Genomic DNA, 19,759 nt, shown 5'->3' on the forward strand with positions numbered 1-19,759 from the left:
ATAAGAGTCTGAGCAAACAAACACAGGAGAAAAGGGGAGAAACCGACAGATGTATTGAATGACAGGTCATACAGACACATGTACAAAGCCATGTGTTGTAAAACCGTCCGAAGGGGGCCACTTAAAATAAAATAAAAACACAAGACGAGATATCATTCATAACACAATTGAAATAGAAATTGATTTCTCAAAAACTGCTGCTCAAAATCTAGATTTAAAGAAAGCTTTAATGTGTTTTATTTTATATATCTGAAATGTTTGGTTTATTTTCAGCCTTGTCACCAACTTTCCTATAATTGTCTTAAAACAGCATGTGCTCATTAATGTTTCCTTTCACTTATATTTCAATGTCATTTTAAAGAACTTAGATTATGGGTTAGCCTGGTTTATGCAAAGGACTCTGCGCACGCATGCTTATCACTTTCATTTCTTTGTCCTCCCAATGATATTCATGCAAAATCCCAAAGTGCCATATCTTTGCTCACAGCTGGCAAGTGTAACTAAAGGATTATGCAAGCAGCTTCCACAAGCAAATAGATTTCTCCCACTTCAGAAGAACTGCTACTTTATGCAGCCTATATCTGTACGACAGACATTCACAATAGTTGTTTCAAAGGATCACTTTTACTTGTTCTAATAGTGAATTTCAGAGGGAAAGTGAGAGAGAGAGAAAGAGGTGACAGGAATAGAGTCAGGGAGAGTGGGAAGAGAAGAAAATGGTAAACACATACTGAGTGTGCAAAACATTAGGAACTATTTCCATGACAGATTGACTAGGTGAAAGCTATGATCCCTTATTGATGTCAATCAGTATAGATGAAGGGGAGGAGACAGGTTAAAGAAGGAATTTTAAAATTTGAGACAATTGAGAGATGGATTGTGTATGTGTGCCATTCAGAGGGTGAATGGGCAAGACAAAAGATTTAAGTGCCTTTGAACGGGGTATGGTAGTAGGTGCCAGGCGCACCGGTTTGTGTGTCAAGAACTGCAACGCTGCTTGGTTTTTCACGCTCAACAGTTTCCCATGTTTAGCAAGAATGGTCCACCACCCAAAGGACATCCAGCCAACTTGACACAACTGTAGGAAGCATTGGGGTCAACATGGGCCAGCATCCCTGTGGAACGATTTCAACACCTTGTAGAGTCCATTTCTCAAATAATTGAGGCTGTTCTGGGGGCAAAAGGGGGTGCAGCTCAATATCAGGAAGGTGTTCCTACACTCAGTGTATATAAACTCTGACCCTATCTTTCAAAGATAATTAGTAATAATCCAAGTAACTCCACAAATCTTCATTGTGAAGGGTTTAAACACTGTTTCCCATGCTTGTTCAATGAACCATAAACAATTAATGAACATGAACCTGTGGAACGGTTGTTAAGACACTAACAGCTTACAGACGGTAGGCAATTAAGGTCACAGTTATGAAAACTTAGGACACAAAAGATGCCTTTCTACTGACTCTGAAAAACACCAAAAGAAAGATGCCCAGGGTCCCTGTTCATCTGCGTGAACATGCCTTAGGCATGCTGTAAGGAGGCATGAGGACTGCAGATGTGGCCAGGGCAATACATTTCAATGTCCGTGCAGTGAGACGCCTAATACAGCGCTACATTGAGACATTACGGGCAGCTGATCGTCCTCGCAGTGGCAGACCACGTGTAACAACAGCTGCACAGGATCGGTACATCCGAACATCACACCTGCGGGACAGGTACAGGATGGCAACAACAACTGCCCGAGTTACACCAGGAACGCACAATCTCTCCATCAGTGCTCAGACTGTCCGGGAAAGGCTGAGAGAGGCTGGAATGAGGGCTTGTAGGACTGTTGAAAAGCAGGTCCACACCAGACATCGCCGGCAACAATGTTGCCTATGGGCACAAACCCACCGTCGCTGGACCAGACAGGACTGGCAAAAAGTGCTCTCCACTGACGAGTCGCACTTTTGTCTCACCGGGGGTGATGGTCGGATTCGCGTTTATCGCCGAAGGAATGAGCATTACACTGAGGCCTGTACTCTGGAGCGGGATCGATTTGGAGGTGGAGAGTCCGTCATGGTCTGGGGCGGTGTGTCACAGCATCATCGGACTGAGCTTGTTGTCATTGCAGGCAATCTCAATGCTGCGCATTACAGGGAAGACATCCTCCTCCCTCATGTGGTACCCTTCCTGCAGGCTCATCCTGATATGACCCTCCAGCATGACAATGCCACCAGCCATACTTCTTGTTCTGTGCGTGATTTCCTGCAAGACAAGAATGTCAGTATTCTACCATGGCCAGTGAAGAGCCCAGATCTCAATCCCAATGAGCAGGTCTTTGCCTGTTGGATCGGAGGGTGAGGGCTCGGGACATTCCGCGCAGAAATGTCCGGGAACTTGCAGGTGCCTTGGTGGAAGAGTGGGGTAACATCTCACAGCAAGAACCGGCAAATCTGGTGCAGTCCATGAGGAGAAGATGCACTGCAGTACTTAATGCAGCTGGTGGCTACACCAGATACTGACTGTTATTTTTGATAGTGACCCCCACTTTGTTCAGGGATAAAGTATTCCATTTATTTTAGTCACATGTCTGTGGAACATGTTCAGTTTATGTCTCAGTTGTTGAATCTTGTTTTCATACAAATATTTCAACTTGTTAAGTTTGCTGAAAATAAACGCAGTTGACAGTGAGAGGACATTTATTTTTTTGCTGAGTTTATATTTGTACACTAAAAAATATATATTTTTTACATAAAATGTGCTGAATTTCTTATTGACAAATTAAATACATTTAAGAATAATAACAGGCTTTTTATATCATTTTTATTTTTTTATTTTTTTTTACAAATAATCAAAAGGCCTGCCCCCAACAATAAAAAAAAAACATGAGTAATCAAAGAATATTAGGCAAGTCTTTCTCTCAATCTTTAAAGGTGCATTTGTCAAAATATGATTTTGGCCATGGGGACTTTGATTGATGGTGTGCAGGGAAACACCAGGTGTCCAGCTAAGACTAGACCCATGCTTTTCTACAGGTAAACACCAGGTGTCCAGCTAAGACTAGACCCATGCTTTTCTACAGGTAAACACCAGGTGTCCAGTTAAGACAAGACCCATGCTTTTCTACAGGTAAACACCAGGTGTCCAGCTAAGACTAGACCCATGCTTTTCTACAGGTAAACACCAGGTGTCCAGCTAAGACTAGACCCATGCTTTTCTACAGGTAAACACCAGGTGTCCAGCTAAGACTAGACCCATGCTTTTTTACAGGTAAACACCAGGTGTCCAGCTAAGACTAGACCCATGCTTTTCTACAGGTAAACACCAGGTGTCCAGCTAAGACTAGACCCATGCTTTTTTACAGGTAAACACCAGGTGTCCAGCTAAGACTAGACCCATGCTTTTCTACAGGTAAACACCAGGTGTCCAGCTAAGACTAGACCCATGCTTTTCTACAGGTAAACACCAGGTGTCCAGCTAAGACTAGACCCATGCTTTTCTACAGCTAAACACCAGGTGTCCAGCTAAGACTAGACCCGTGCTTTTCTACAGGTACACACCAGGTGTCCAGCTAAGACTAGACCCATGCTTTTCTACAGGTAAACACCAGGTGTCCAGCTAAGACTAGACCCATGCTTTTCTACAGGTAAACACCAGGTGTCCAGTTAAGACAAGACCCATGCTTTTCTACAGGTAAACACCAGGTGTCCAGCTAAGACTAGACCCATGCTTTTCTACAGGTAAACACCAGGTGTCCAGCTAAGACTAGACCCATGCTTTTCTACAGTACACAATGTCTTTATCAAAACAGCAAAGGGCTAGGGGAGTAACATATGATCACTGTACCATAACGTACATGGATACGTCAGTCAATATCCCTATAGTTAGGACTATTAATTAGTAATGATCTGTAAGAGAAAGTTGGGATATGTCCAACACAGTGACAGGACAATATCTGACTTGAAATATTGAGGAAACAGGTGACCCCAGAGTCCCCTTTGATACAGTCGAAAAGTTTAGAAGCCTCCCAGGCCTTTTTGCTGAGGGAGCATACTCACAGCCCAGCGACGCAGCCCCAATTTCAGCAAATGATTCCTGTAGGAAAACGAGAGCTCTCTCTCCCCTCTCATTTGGGTAGGAAATATAAAGCCTGCGTGAGGTAAAGACAGTATGGGAGAGGCTTGGTAATGGAAGTTTCCGTACATCCCTACAAGCAGCTACTTCCATTATAAATGCAACAGTCCTTTGCAGTAGGCAAAAATGTATATTCAAATAGAAAACGGGAGAAGCGAAGGCATTACTTTATTGCTAGCAATGGTACACATAGTACACAATCTTTGTACGCTTGTGGTTAGAGACTGCTAGATGCTAAATAGGCAGGTTCATAAAGCTACAACTGTAGCAGGAGGAATATAAATATATATCCTTGAGAATGTTTTTTATTTCATCGGTAGATGAACCATTTGAGAGAGCTGGAGAATTTGGCTTTGAGAAACAGACAACAATTATACTTGCCCTAGGAGGCCAGGGGAACATGACCAGGTTTCCATGGTAACTCAAGTACAGCAGAAAGTACCAGGAAAATCAATTCAGATTGAGCTTTTTTTCTATATATTATTTCTACTAAGGCTACAAAGCATGCTTTTGCTCTAAAACCCAATTTAACTATTTTTCTACCGACATACTTAACTACAATGATTGAGGCACTGAACATTTCTCAAACAGTATTAAAAAAAACAGCGCCTCAAATATGTTTAAGCACACAAGTTATATAACACAAGCAATGTACCATGAAAATTCAATTTGAATGCAGTGCTTTAAAATACATGGATATGTGCTGGTACAGGCAGAGGAAATCATCCTCATTCTCAACCGCAGTAACATCTCTCCTTCTCTCCCTTGCTCCCCCCCTCCTCCTTCTTGCTCCATCAGAGGGGCAGCAGCAGCTGTAGGCAGGTGATAAGACTGTGCAGCAGCAGGAGCTGCTCTGATTGGCTGGCTGAACACCTACGCGGATGTGAAGATTGCAGGCTGCGTCTGTCAAAAGGTCAGTCTCCACGGCCGCCACCTTGTGACGTCACAGTCAACAACACTATGAAAGGCTCCATAATACCAAAGGAAGACAGGGACAGATAATTGCTTCCCCTTTCACTACGGTTTGCACAAAATGGAAAATGTCAAGGGTGCACCTACCAACCCCAAGGCAGACGTCTGTGCATCACAAAATCAATCGCATCCCTACTTTACCAGCCTCACTTTTGTTTTTTCAGGTAAGCTGAATCAGGTTTGTTACATTAGTGCAGGGCTGGAACAAAAGCCTGCACATCCAGTTAGCTATACAGGAGAGTTGGCCACCCCTTTTCTAGACCATAAGCATCTTTGTGACAGCCAGGAGAGAGCCACACCTCCACCCTGCTGCCACCAGAAGCACTCAAAATGCCCAATCCCTAAACCATATCACCATGCTATCACCATTCCTCCTGATGAGGAACCGTCTGTCCGTCCTGGATAGATGGCTAGATGAATGGCTGGATGAATGGATGAATGGGTGGATGGATGGATGGATGGATGAGTGGGTGGGTGGGTGGGTGGGTGGGTGGATAAATTGATAGATAGATAGATAGATAGATAGATAGATAGATAGATAGATAGATAGATAGATAGATAGATAGATAGATAGATAGATAGATAGATAGATAGATAGATAGATAGATAGATAGATAGATAGATAGATAGATAGATAGATAGATAGATAGATAGATAGATAGATAGATAGATACTCACACTCAGGGGAGACATACTGTGGTGTAGGCTGAAGGGGGAAGGAGAGGTCAAAGACATGCCACTGGGGCACTTTGTCCATGTTCCTATGGTTAGTGTTACGGAGGAAGGGAGAGGGGGAAAGGACAAGAAGGAGTTTGCCATATTGGGCAGTAGAAAAGGGGAAAATGAAGGCTGATGTTTCATCCATCAAGACAGAGATTCACCTTAAAATAATAATACTGGCAGGCAGCAGTGGACGAGGAGTACTGCTACACTGTAGACACACTGTATAGTAACACTAATAACCGATTTGTATCTAATATTCTAAAAATGCATGATTCAAGCTCAGCTTTGAGTGAACGCAATTGTAAAAGATCTAGATCTAGATATCCACCAACAACACCCAAACTGCAATGCCATTTGTTGTCTGAGATTAGGTCTTTGTTGCACAAGATGCATTGACACTCCACTTGATTAGTTTACTTCAGTGTCTTTAATGTCTTGAGCGTTTCCAATCAGCGCTAAGGTCCCCAGTATGGGCAGAATGTCTCACAGATTTAGTGTGAAAGTTTAAAAGGACTAAATGCTATATACTGTATTTACTAGATTGACCACCCTGAGAGGAAGATGCATTCATCTCAGATTGGAAGGATGAAGGAGAGAGAATAAAATATTTTTGGTCAGTCAGTGGGTGCTTTGTCTTTAAGTGCTTTTTTTCAAGGCTTTTAAGGTGTGATCAGAGACTGTTGCATTCTAGGAGATTGATTGAAAATCAATTGGCCTCTCTTCTTTGTGTTTATCCAGTGTTCTCCAGACCATATAGGAAGTGCCCGCCACAAAACTCGCCACCAACACACCCCGACCAGGGGACGCCTGCCTCACTGCACTATGGGTAAACACAACCCCAAATCTAGGAGTGGTTTATAAACAGAAATGAATTGGTTGTTCCGCCCTTAATTATTTCACGCCGCGCTTATTACTAATCTGTTTCTTGGCCTGCTGCCATGGTGTAGGCTGGCCCAGGTCCAGTCCACCTGTACATCAGTGTAATGCACTAGAAAGGCCCGTTCCTGTTCCGACGACTGATGCCAAACTGCAACATACCATCATAAACCCATCACTGCTTATTAAAGATTAAACCATGCTTAGTACCCATCGCTCCACAGATCGCCACCTAATTATTTTCATCCTAAGCGGCCTAATGGCTGCCATATTGCTTTTACTTAACAGTAAACTGTGATTAAGAATGCCTGCTCAGAGCTATAACGGTGATCAACAGTTGTTGTTTTCTATAGCTCTGATAGGCTGGGTGGCAGGCAGGCACTGTATCAGCAGGAAATCTGGTGCTCGGCCTCCTCAATGGAAAAATTGCTATAATACTGAAGTAATACTGCAGTAATGAATCAGCAGGAAATCTGGTGCTCGGCCTCCTCAATGGAAAATTGCTATAATACTGAAGTAATACTGCAGTAATGAATCAGCAGGAAATCTGGTGCTCGGCCTCCTCAATGGAAAATTGCTATAATACTGAAGTAATACTGCAGTAATGAATCAGCAGGAAATCTGGTGCTCGGCCTCCTCAATGGAAAATTGCTATAATACTGAAGTAATACTGCAGTAATGAATCAGCAGGAAATCTGGTGCTCGGCCTCCTCAATGGAAAATTGCTATAATACTGAAGTAATACTGCAGTAATGAATCAGCAGGAAATCTGGTGCTCGGCCTCCTCAATGGAAAATTGCTATAATACTGAAGTAATACTGCAGTAATGAATCAGCAGGAAATCTGGTGCTCGGCCTCCTCAATGGAAAATTGCTATAATACTGAAGTAATACTGCAGTAATGAATCAGCAGGAAATCTGGTGCTCGGGCTCCTCAATGGAAAATTGCTATACAATAGTAATTCTGCCGTAATACTCTGACTACTTACTGTATACGGTGCACCTCATACAATGAGAAAATACTCACATCGTACAATGTGAAAATACACAAACAATTATATCCCTCCCGCCATGGTTGGGGTCATACACACAATACCCCAGAATGACAAAGCAAAAACAGTTTATTAGAAATGTTTGCACATTTATATATATAAAAAAAGAAGGAAATATCACATTTACATAAGTTTTCAGACCCATTACTCAGTACTTTGTTGAAGGACTTTTGGCAGCAATTACAGCCTCGAGTCTTCTTGGGTATGACGCTACAAACTTGGCACAACTGTATTTGGGGAGTTTCTCCCATTCTTCTCTGCAGAACCTCTCAAGCTGTGTCAGGTCCCGAAGCCACTCCTGCATTGTCTTGGATGTGTGCTTAGGGTCGTTGTCCTGTTGGAAGATGAACCTTTACCCCAGTCTGAGATCCTGAGCGCTCTAGAGCAGGTCTTCATCAAGGATCTCTCTGCACTTTGTTCTGTTCATCTTTCCCTCAATCCGGACTAGTCTCCCAGTCCCTGCCGCTGAAAAACATCCCCAAAGTATGATGCTGCCACCACCATGCTTCACCGTAGGGATGGTGTCAGGTTTCCTCCAGACGTTATGCTTGACATTCAGGCCAAAGAGTTCAATCTTGGTTTCATCAGATCAGAGAATCTTGTTCCTCGTAATCTGAGAGTCCTTTAGGTGCCTTTTGGCAAACTCCAAGTGGGCTGTCATGTGCCTTTTACTGAAGAGTGTCTCCTGTCTGGCCACTGTAACATAAAGGCCTGATTGGTGGAGTGCTGCAGAGATGGTTGTCCTTCTGGAAGGTTCTCCCATCTCCACAGAGAAACTCTGAAGCTCAGTCAAAATGACCATCGGGTTATTGGTCACCTTCATGACCAACGCCCTTCTCCCCCGATTGCTCCGTTTGGCCGGGTGGCCAACTCTAGGAAGAGTCTTGGTGGTTCCAAACTTCTTTCAATTAAGAATGATGTAGGCCACTGTGTTCTTGGGGTCCTTCAATGATGCAGACATTTTTTGGCACCCTTCCACACAATCAAGCTCTACAGATTTTTCCTTGGCTGCATGGCTTGGTTTTTGCTCTGACATGCACTGACAACTGTGGAACCTTATATAGACAGGTGTGTGCCTTTCCAAATCATGTCCATGTATGTCCATATAACAAATATAGCACTGTGTGATGTACATTTAGATCAACAACCAACCCCAGACCACCTCCTCTGCTCACTCCACTCACATATAAAAGGATCCATTATCCCCTCACCCCAATTCCCCAAACTCCCCTTCACACAGCATTCATGCTGCAAATGCACAAATGCATCCTTCAGCTCATGTTCCCATAATTCTCTCTGGCAGCCATGTGATTAATGCACACAAGTATTGATATTTCTGAATTGTATCGTTCTCAACACACACACACACACTCACAGACGTGCATACACACTCCCAATACCCCATCTCCCCAGCTTTCCAGCAGCTGTGCATGAGTAGACTATGAACTGGGATCTAGTGAAAGATGAGGGTCAGCATTTTAGTTGCTGCTGCTCTGGTTGGAGCAGGAGTACAATTATGTGCTGTGTTGTTTCATAAGGCTTTACTGCAGGGTGGGAGGAATAGCACACGCAGGCACCACGCATACACGCACAAACACACTAGCCCAGGGCTGCCTCGCGATCGTTCTGTGGTTAGATAGAGATCATGTTTTCCCTCCTCCTGAGAGAGAGCGAGAGAGAGAGCGAGAGAGAGAGCGAGAGAGAGAGAGAGAGAGAGAGAGAGAGAGAGAGAGAGAGAGAGAGAGAGAGAGAGAGAGAGAGAGAGAGAGAGAGAGAGAGAGAGAGACATTACAATGTGGCCTATGCAGTGCAGTGTGGACGCCTTTGTTTACCAAGGAAAACTTCAGCCTCGCCCACTCTCCTCTCCATCTTCTTCTTCCCCCTCGGCAGACCAAGCGAACCAGTGATATCTTATTTCTGCCCTCTTTTCAAGGTTGGCCTGACTTTGGGTTGGATCCAAGTTGATTTAACTGTCCTGTCTCTGCCTGCCTGTAGGTGCCCTCTGTCAATCCCAGTGAAAAATGGGGAGGCGTCATGAAGCTGTCTAGATTAATCCCTGCTCTGTGATGATGGCTTCCTTCCTTCCCTACTCTAGTTTATGTAAGGGCATCCCAGACATTATGGAGATTGGCTGGTTAAGACACTGATGCTATTAGCAGGCATACTCCTTGATAAGCTTTGATTAGCACTGCTCAAGACATTGAATGAGGGTGAGTGGCGTCAAGAGCAGTGTGAGAGATTTCCGAGGCATTTAAACAGTTAGTGTAAAGTACACAGTTGTGAAGCAGCCCACATAAATGTGACGGAAAAATGTATCCAGGGGCTCTGGTAATGCTCCGAGCATTGGACGACGAAATTTGCATAAATCAAATAGAAAACAGTGTTTTGCAGCCAGCAGGAATTGACTTGGGCCTTCTGCCAAGTGTTATGCAACGGAGGAAGGCAGGCTGGCAGTCAAGGAAGAAGACTCACTGATCATCCAGGATAGAGACTTTAAGGCTGCATCAGTAGAATTGTAAGGTCCCTTTCTCTGACCACCAAGACCCCTGAGCCGTTATAGAAGGTCAAATCCAGAAGATTATACAGTATATACAGTACCAGTCAAAAGTTTGGAAACACCTACTCATTCAAGTATTTTCACTATTTTCTACATTGTAGAATAATAGTGAATACATCAAAACTATGAAATAACATATATGGAATCACGTAGTAACCAAAGAAAGTGTTAAACAAATCAAAATATATTTTAGATTCTTCAAATAGCCACCCTTTTCCTTGATGACAGCTTTGCACACTCTTGGAATTCTCTCAACTAGCTTCACCTGGAATGCTTTTTCAACAGTCTTGAAGGAGTTCCCATATATGTTGAGCACTTGTTGGCTGCTTTTCCTTCACTCTGCAGTCCAACTCATCCCAAACCATCTCAATTGGATTGAGGTTAGGTGAAAGTTGAGGTCAGGTCATCTGATGCAGCACTCCACCACTCTCCTTCTTGGTCAAATAGCCCTTACACAGCCTGGAGGTGTGTTGGGTCATTGTCCTGTTGAAAAACAAATGATAGTCCCACTAAGCGCAAACCAGTTGGGATGGTGTGTCGCTGCAGAATTCTGTGGTAGCCATGCTGGTTAAGTGTGCCTTGAATTCTAAATAAATCACTGTCAGTGTCACCAGCAAAGCACCCCCACACCATCACACCTCCTCTTCCATGCTTGTCTCTCACAAAGACACGGCCTATCAGACCAAAGGACAGATTTCCACCGGTCTAATGTTCTTTGCTCATGTTTCTTGTCCCAAGCAAGTCTCATCCTCTTATTGTGTCCTTTGGTAGTGGTTTCTTTGCAGCAATTCGACCATGAATTGGGGCGGCAGGTAGCCTAGTGGTTAGAGTGTTTGGCCATTAACCGAAAGGTTGATAGATTAAATCCCCGAGCTGACAAGGTAAAAATCTGTCGTTCTGTCCCTGAACAAGGCAGTTAACCCACTGTTCCTAGGCCGTCATTGTAAATAAGAATTTGTTCTTAACTGACTTGCCTAGTTAAATAAAGGTTCAAGCCTGATTCACGCAGTCTGCTCTGAAAAGTTCATGTTGAGATGTGTATATAACTTGAACTCTGTGAAGCATTTATTTGGACTGCAATTTCTGAGCATGGTAACGCGAATGAACTTATCCTCTGCAGCAGAGGTAATTCAGGGTCTTCCTTTCCTGTGGCGGTCCTCATGTGAGCCAGTTTCATCATAGCGCTTGATGGTTTTTGCGACTGCACTTGAAGAAACATTCAAAGTTCTTGAAATGTTCCAGATTGACTGACCTTCATGTCTTAAAGTAATGATGGACTGTCATTTCTCTTAGCTTGTTTGAGCTGTTCTTGCCATAATATGGACTTGGTCTTTTACCAAATAGGGCTGTCTTCTGTATACCACCCCTACTGGCTCAAATGCATTAAGAAGGAAAGAAATTCCACCTTTTTAACTTTTAACAAGGCACACCTGTTAATTTAAATGCTTTCCAGGTGACTACCTCATGAAGCTGGTTGAGACAATGCCAAGAGTGTGCAAATGATGGCTACTTTGAAGAATCTCTTGTATTACACCTTTTTGGTTCCTACATGATTCCATATGTGTTATTTAATAGTTTTGATGTCTACACTATTATTCTACAATGTAGAAAATAGTAAAAAAAGAAAGAAAGAAAAACCCTTGAATGAGCAGGTGTGTCCAAACTTTTGACTGGTACTGTACATGACTGCATGTAATACCATTATGGTATTGTACCAAAACTGGGAACTAGGAAAGATGCTCAGTATGCAATGTATTCACCAATAATAACAAATATCTTTCAACAACATTCCTTATAAGTGAGCAAGGGAAAGAGGTGATGAGAGAGAGAGGAGAGAGAGAAAGAGAGGAGAGAGAAGGAGAGGGAGAAACAGAGGATACAGAAGAGGAGGGAGAGGCTTACAGTCATCCCTCTCCTCCAGCATTGCAATAAGCCTGTGCCTTAATGCTTGAGAAAAGCTTCCCTTGCACCATCTCCAGCTTAATCTTCAGCTTGAAAAGATGAAAGGCACGTGTGTTTGTTCTAATGAGAAAGCACTATCTCCAGGCACCAGAGGACCAGTCTCTACTTTTCCTCCCAGCAGCAGTAGGCAGACACTGGCCGTCTCGCCCATACACAGACCTTGTACCTGTCTGTCTGTCTGGGGCAATGTGATGCAGCAGCACTATCGCAACATCCCGACACTTAAATTAACATTTAAATATTTTCAAATGTTTGCAAATGCCAGCAAACAACATGTGTAAGATACTGTATACACAGTAAGCTGTTTGCTCAAGAGAAAGTCCCACCTCACATGGATGAATACAAGTTTCCCAGTAGGTGCAGAGTGTAGCATCATTGGAGGAGACTGAAACCCAGAGGACCAATGCAGGGACATGCAGGGCCGGGGTCTGAATGAGACGGGTTCACTGTGCAGCAAACCCCACCTCTGCCTCATCCAGCAAAACAAAGAGGAAGAGTGTGAGAGAGAAGAGAGGAAGAAGTTGTTATTGTATAACCATAGGACTCATAAATGCATTGTAAATCACCCCATCCAAGGGGAACACACACCTGTATGACAACATGTTGTATGCATCCCTTAGAGAGGTGGTTTTGATCAGCCTTTTTCCATCAAGGCCCCCTCATTAAATTGGATCACATGTGAAAGGTGAGAGACAAAGGCAAAGCAGATGCGGAAGACAAAAAGATGTCCAGCCCATCCCGTATTCAACAGCCCCACCACTTGATACATAAAAAAGCTGGAGATGCATTAGGCGTCCCATATAAAAGGCAGCCGCGCTGCAAGCTCCACTCCTCTGCTTTGTTCTCTTTCATCTCCCTATTAGCTCTGTCAATTGTTTATCAAAAGCAGAGAGGAGCCAGGCGGCTGCTGTGAATTTGAAAAGCCGCACGGCGAGGTACATTTTAAAATGCATGACAGGTTAATGGTAAGTTAGTGGCAACATTAGGGCTTGTGAGTTGCGGTGCTCATTCAGATTGAAAACAGGGCCACTTCAAATGACTACTAAGCAGTCCTTTTTTTAAGAGGTCATTCATATTGTAATTAACTTTTCAATCACAGTTGATTAATTAAGACCGGCCCTAGTCTGTAATTATACATATTCTTTCCCCTGACATGAATCAATGGAAATGTACAGGTTTCAGATGAGACGCAATGCAAACCAGTCCCTTGTACATATTAATATATGATTTATAGGGTAAAATCTTATGCTAAGGTGTCTACTTTAAAGGGGTTATATGATACAATAATCTATCAAATACATACATATTTGACTGAACAACCACAAAGAAATGATTGTATAGTGAATAAAATGTCCAAATCTATAATAATTATTATTATTTGGAAGCTAATACTGATGTTTGTAAACATTAAAAACCAACATGTATAATATCTGCCATCAGAGGCCCTGGTTGAGGTGGATCTGTTGTGTGTGGAATGTGTTTTAGTCTTTGAATTCCAATAGAAAGTCTGACTGCGGATGTGTGCTTGATGTAACTGTTCCCAACCGAAAACCTTAGATTAATAATTTAGCACAGCGGTTGGATAGCTTTATTTTGTGTCCACCGAGACAAAGTCTTCTTTCATGAAAAATTTAGAGTGCAGGGTTGGCAACCCTCAGAGAAGAATAGGTTAGGTCAAACTTATCTGTTTCCAGGCCTGGTTGATAACCTCACGCTAACACATTTACAAACACACACACACACGCATGCACGCACGCACGCACGCACACACACACACACACACACACACACACACTCACACACACACACACACACACACACACACACACACACACACACACACACACACACACACACACACACACACGCACACGCACACACGCACGCACACGCACACGCACACGCACACGCACACACACACACACACACACACAACCTGGGGTCAAACTCCTGGTAAAGAAATAAAACACACACACCTTTAAATGCACTTTGTAAACATACGCAGTAAACATACCCTCTCCATAACTGTGTAAGGTGCGCATTTGCTCATGTATCAGAACATCATCAAATATTTAGCAAGGAAAGAGCAGTGATCCTGACCATGATACTGATGCTTCTGACAAGCCTCCTGTGGCTTGATAGTTATTGGAATAAACAGGGAACAATCCCATCTAGGTGATTTTTAATGCATGTAAAAGCACTCCTAAGAACTGGGTGATGATAAAGCATCAGTGCTCCTACACGTTATTCACCTTTAAAACACCCTGGCTGTTTTGAAGTAAAAAATAAAGGTTCCATAGGACTACAATACTGCATGACCTAAACTCACTTAAAAACCCACAAGCTATTATAAACTTGCCCTGTGTTATACAGTTAAGCACATAATTAAAACGAGAAAAGTCAAAATTCCGCTTTCCATACTACTTTTCAAGGCCATGCATGTTACACAGTAAAAAGTGATGACTTCTAGGTTTCCCAGATGCTAGCATCTTTTTTAGTCTTGTCTGAATCTGCAAAACTCATGTGCAGTCATTATAGACCATATCATATCTCCTTACAGAAGCAGAAACAGTGTAAAGCCCTCGACTAGCAACCAGTACACACAGACATGGATCACAGAAGGGATCTTTGTGCTTGAGCAAACACATTTAAAATGTCAAGAAAACATGTCCCACAATATAAAGCAAAATTGCCCAGAGGCTGGTTAATGGTCTAACAGGAGAGTTGTCGTTTAATATACAATATCAACCTGTTCAATGAATGGTTCCAATCGAGGGGGGTGGGATCAACATGACAGACAGACATTAGCCTGGCTATTGCTGTAGGTAGACAGGATTCCATGGAGCTCCAGTAAAGGTTGACTGAGACCACAAGCAGGTAAGTCACAGAGAGACAGAGAACAGTGGCCCAAGCACACAGAGCAGAGCAGGGAAGGCTTCCCATTCAGACATTTTGCGATCCATTGCACTGTCTGTGTAAACAAATCTTATTTTGCTAGCTACACCTACGAATCATTCCATTGAACGTGTAATCCAATAGCTGATTTGAAGAGTCCAAGCAAGGAATTGAACAAAATTCTGACCAAGATATACGAATGTTGTCTTACCTGAGGATAGTGAGACTGTGTCTTTCTCCCACGATACGACAGTGACGTAAGCCTCCACGGAGGCAGGGATAATGCACTTGAAGACCGCTACATTGCCTCTCATGGCTTTCTGGTCCTCCACCCGGACCGTGTAGGGTTCCCGAAATACTGAGGATAGCAAGAGGGGTGGCATTTGGCAAAGGCAAATTAATACATATAAGAAGAAATTAAGGAATGACAACAACAACAGCTACTATTTCAAATAAACACTTACCGGCCTTAATGTGGACATCTTGGCTTCTTATTTTCCCTGAAGGATTTTCAGCTGTGCAATAGTAGGTATTGTCATGGATTAGCTTACTAAAGCTGGAGGGGAGGAAGTTAAAGATCTGGAGGGTGCCATTGGGGTGCACGTGGCGGATCCCGGGCACATCGTAGATCTCCTCTCCGGTGGCCAGGTACCAGCGCAGCGAGGCGGGTGGCACCCCTGCAGCGGGACAGGGCACCAGGGTCCCTGTGGTGCTGGCAAACACTACCTCTTGCAGAGATGCATTGACAAAATATAAGCTGGAACGTAGATCTTCACTAAAAACTGCAAGAGAGGAGAACAAAGAGTACAAAAACATTAGATGACAAGACAACTGACTTGAATGGGTATACTACAGGAGTAGGATCTTAATTTGATCACTTTTTTGTTGCTGATAATTTTCCTGCTGAGAAAATGCAGATGAGCTTCATGATTTACATAAATTCACTGAAAACCATGTGTACTAACCTTGGAATTCATAGCACACAGTTATATTAACAGTATTACAATTGTGACTAATCTTTCAAATCCTGTTGCTGCAGGATTATTTTGCTGCGACAATACTTGTCAAATTAAGATCCATATGTATGTTTACTTCTAAATACATCAAGACAGTAGTTGTATACTTGGCCATGATGAAACAAATGAATTATTTGTTATGGATCTGGGCCCAGATTCACAAAACACTTCTTATGCAAAAACTTAAGAAGCTGCTTAAGAAAAAAGATAAGAAGTTGATCAAATAATTTGTAAGTGCAATTCCTCAACAATATCTTAAGATTTTATGATTTTCTTACGAACTCCTCAAATATCTTCTTACATGTCTTCTTAAGATGTTTGTTGCTAGGCAACTGATTTACCTAGCTATCTAACTAGCAATGGCAATCATGTTAGCAAATTTCCAACTGAGATTACTGATGTAAAACATGTTATTGGGTTTAAAATAATAAATACTGAAACTTTCAGATAAAGTTTGTGAGTAAAGGCCTCCCGGGTGGTGCAGTGGTCTAAGGGGGGTGGGATCAACATGACAGACAGACATTAGCCTGGCTATTGCTGTAGGTAGACAGGATTCCATGGAGCTCCAGTAAACTTTGACTGAGACCACAAGCAGGTAAGTCACAGAGAGACAGAGAACAGTGGCCCAAGCACACAGAGCAGAGCGGGGAAGGCTTCCCATTCAGACATTTTGGGATCCATAGCACTGTCTGTGCAACTTTTTGCCTCAGGTGAAACATAAGAAACAAAAACCTTTTTGAGGAATAGCAACTTTGCTTAACTTTCTTCTTAAATCTATAGTTAACAGGCCCTGAAGTGAGGCCATTTGCTCATCAACAGCATTGAACATATATGCTGCTTTGGTTGAGCAGGGGAGCAACAAGCGGGAAAGGAGTGTTGATGATGTAAAAGTGTGTGTCGTTATGTAGCTCCCTTGAAAGGGAGAGAAACACGAAGTGGGACCAATTAGCATCAGTTGGCTGGCTCAGTGCTAATCGTTAGGTGGTTGATTTCTGAGTGGTGTATAAACTGAGTGTACAAAACATTCTGAACACCTGCTCTTTCATGACATATTGATGTCACTTGTGAAATCCACTTCAATCAGTGTAGATGAAGGGGAGGAGACATGTTAAATAAGTATTTTAAGCCTTGAGACAATTGAGGCATGAATTGTGTATGTGTGTCATACAGAGGGTGACTGGGCAAGACAAAATGATAATATATGGCAAGATTTATTTACCTTTGAACTGGGTATGGTAGTAGGTGCCAGGGCTGCTGGGTTTTTCATGCTCAACAGTTTCCCATGTGTATAAAGAATGGTCCACCACCCAAAGGATGTCCAGCCAATTTGACAGAACTGTGAAAAGCATTGGAGTCAACATGGGCCAGCATCCCTGTGGAACGCTTTCGACACCTTGTAGAGTCCATGCCCTGACGAATTGAGGCTGTTCTAAGGGCAAATTTTGGTGCGACTCAATATTAGGAAGGTGTTCTTAATGTTTTGTACACTCAGTGTATCATTTCTCCTGGCTGAGCATGGCCCTGTGCCTGCTGCCTACCTCTGGATATCTGTCTGGTGTCAGAGTCAGTGCCTAGCAGTAAATGGCTTACCAGTGACAGCTATCTAGGCCTCCCTGTGGATAAAACATTTCAGAACTTCATAAATTTCGAACAAGGTTTCAAATCGCAATGGTTTCAACCCTCTCTCTGCTCCAGGGGCTTTGACCCGCAAAGAGATACACTCAAACACACAACCATGCACGCACACACACACACAAATAAAAAATGAAAACCAAATGGACAAAAAATTGTGTAAGTAGGCTACCAACTCAAATTTTAGTAATTATGTGGGAATCCAGTGTCCATAGCTTGGTTTCCATCCAATTGGCGCCAGATTTTCAGGTTAATATTCTAAAATCCGCATAAAGAAAATTTGCATTTTCTCACCAGTGTTGTGTTCGCAACAAACAAACTTGTTAAGGATACAAATCAATGTGATGACAAGTAGTGCACACAAAATGTACTTTTTGGCTTAAGTTTTCATGTCCCTAATAAAAATAAAACGTTCAATGTGTTTCTGTCGCATTTGCAACTCTACCGATAGTTTTGTCACAAATGTGGCTACTCTGGTCTTGGTACGTGCTCTCTAGTCAACAGCTCTCAGATACAGTGTGGACAGGCTGTGCAGGTAGGCTAGTCTACATGATGATATTATTATGGATGATTTCTGGGGGGGGTCAAACGGCAGTCAAGCATTGATCATCATGCCATGACCCTCGATATGAAAAGAGCATAAACCTCAGCACCATGAACTTTCACCAGTCTTTTCTCCCCAATTTTTTCTCCCCAATTTCATGGTATTAGTAGCTACTATCTTGTCTCATCGCTACAACTTGGGAGAGACGAAGGTTGAAAGTCGTGCATCCTCCGATACACAACCCAACCAAGCCGCACTGCGTAACTGCTTGCGTGCATCCAACCCGGAAGCCAGCCGCACCAATGTGTCGGAGGCAACCTTGGTTAGTGCGCACAGTGCCCGGCCCGCCACAGGAGTCACTGGTGAGACAAGGACAAGGACATCCCTACCGGCCAAGCCCTCCCTAACCCGGACGACGCTAGGCCAATTGTGCGTCGCCCCGCGGCCGGTTACGACATAGCCTGGGCGCGAACCCAGAGTCTCTGATGGCACAGCTGGCGCTGCAATACAGCGCCCTTAACCACTGCGCCACTCTGAGGCCCCACTCTGTGAAATTTATCACAACTTGTTTAATCTGTATCCTAAGAAACTGCATGATTTTCCGAGTCGTAGTGGAAGGACCACACGCCAAGTTTACTTTAATATCATGATTATTATATCAACATTTGTGCACAAATGTATTTCCACCGCCATTTCTCGCTTAATACATTTTACAGACACCAAAAGATCCCAACATGTAGAACAAACTAATTATCTGTCAGCACTTATACATTTGTATCGAAACTTGCATATTGATCTACCAAGGTTTGAGAGTCTGTTCAATTGACCCCATTTACTCTAGAAGGCATTAACGAAAACGAAAACAACAAACTGGGAGAAAACACAATCCTGTATAACCTGTGGCTCATCCATAACTGTATTTCTATGGCAGAGAGTCGGCCTGAGAGAATCCCTGGCTGTGACTGCGCTCATTCCTTAGTAGGTGATGAAGGCGCTAGCTGAGCATTAGCCTCCTCAGATAGATCAATCTGTCAATGGCAGTCGTACACACAGAGGACAGACGATAGGGATGACTCATGACGCACACCCACACATGCTTTCACAGACACTTAGGGGTATCCTGAGTCTAGCTGCGTGACGCCCATGACTTCCAACAGAGAGGTCTACCCAGGACACTGATTTGTTTCTCTCTCTATGCCTCCCTCCCTCTATCTCTGATTGATTCTAGCTTGTTTCTGTGGTACTAGCATCTGCAACATAGCTCCAGGAAGGTTTGAATGTTGTCTATGATGGACCTAGGCTTATCCATTTGTAACACAGTTAATTATGTTTCCACTTGCCACTGCAGAAATGTGTGTTTAATGTTTATGTATTCTAATTGGTTGGTTTAAGTCAGATGTCAATAAGTGGTAATGTCA

The 19,759-nt window shown here is 43.1% G+C and overlaps 1 protein-coding gene across 4 annotated transcripts in view; it reads right to left on the minus strand.

Moving 5' to 3' along the window:
* Window positions 1–19,759, minus strand: part of LOC118394622 (cell adhesion molecule DSCAM-like) — a 136,567-nt gene that overhangs the window by 100,532 nt on the left and 16,276 nt on the right. For 3 of the 4 annotated variants that reach the window (XM_052519552.1, XM_052519544.1, XM_052519554.1), the window contains exons 2-3: window positions 15,614–15,931; window positions 15,361–15,507 (exon numbers count right to left, since the gene is read on the minus strand). In XM_052519552.1, the coding sequence (XP_052375512.1) occupies window positions 15,361–15,507; window positions 15,614–15,931 (465 nt within the window). Of the gene's footprint in view, window positions 1–12,580; window positions 12,710–15,360; window positions 15,508–15,613; window positions 15,932–19,759 lie in introns of those variants that run through there. The other variant, XM_052519553.1, reaches the window with a different exon arrangement.

This window comes from Oncorhynchus keta, chromosome 1 (assembly GCF_023373465.1).
Source record: "Oncorhynchus keta strain PuntledgeMale-10-30-2019 chromosome 1, Oket_V2, whole genome shotgun sequence".
In the NCBI taxonomy this organism is placed as follows: domain Eukaryota; kingdom Metazoa; phylum Chordata; class Actinopteri; order Salmoniformes; family Salmonidae; genus Oncorhynchus; species Oncorhynchus keta.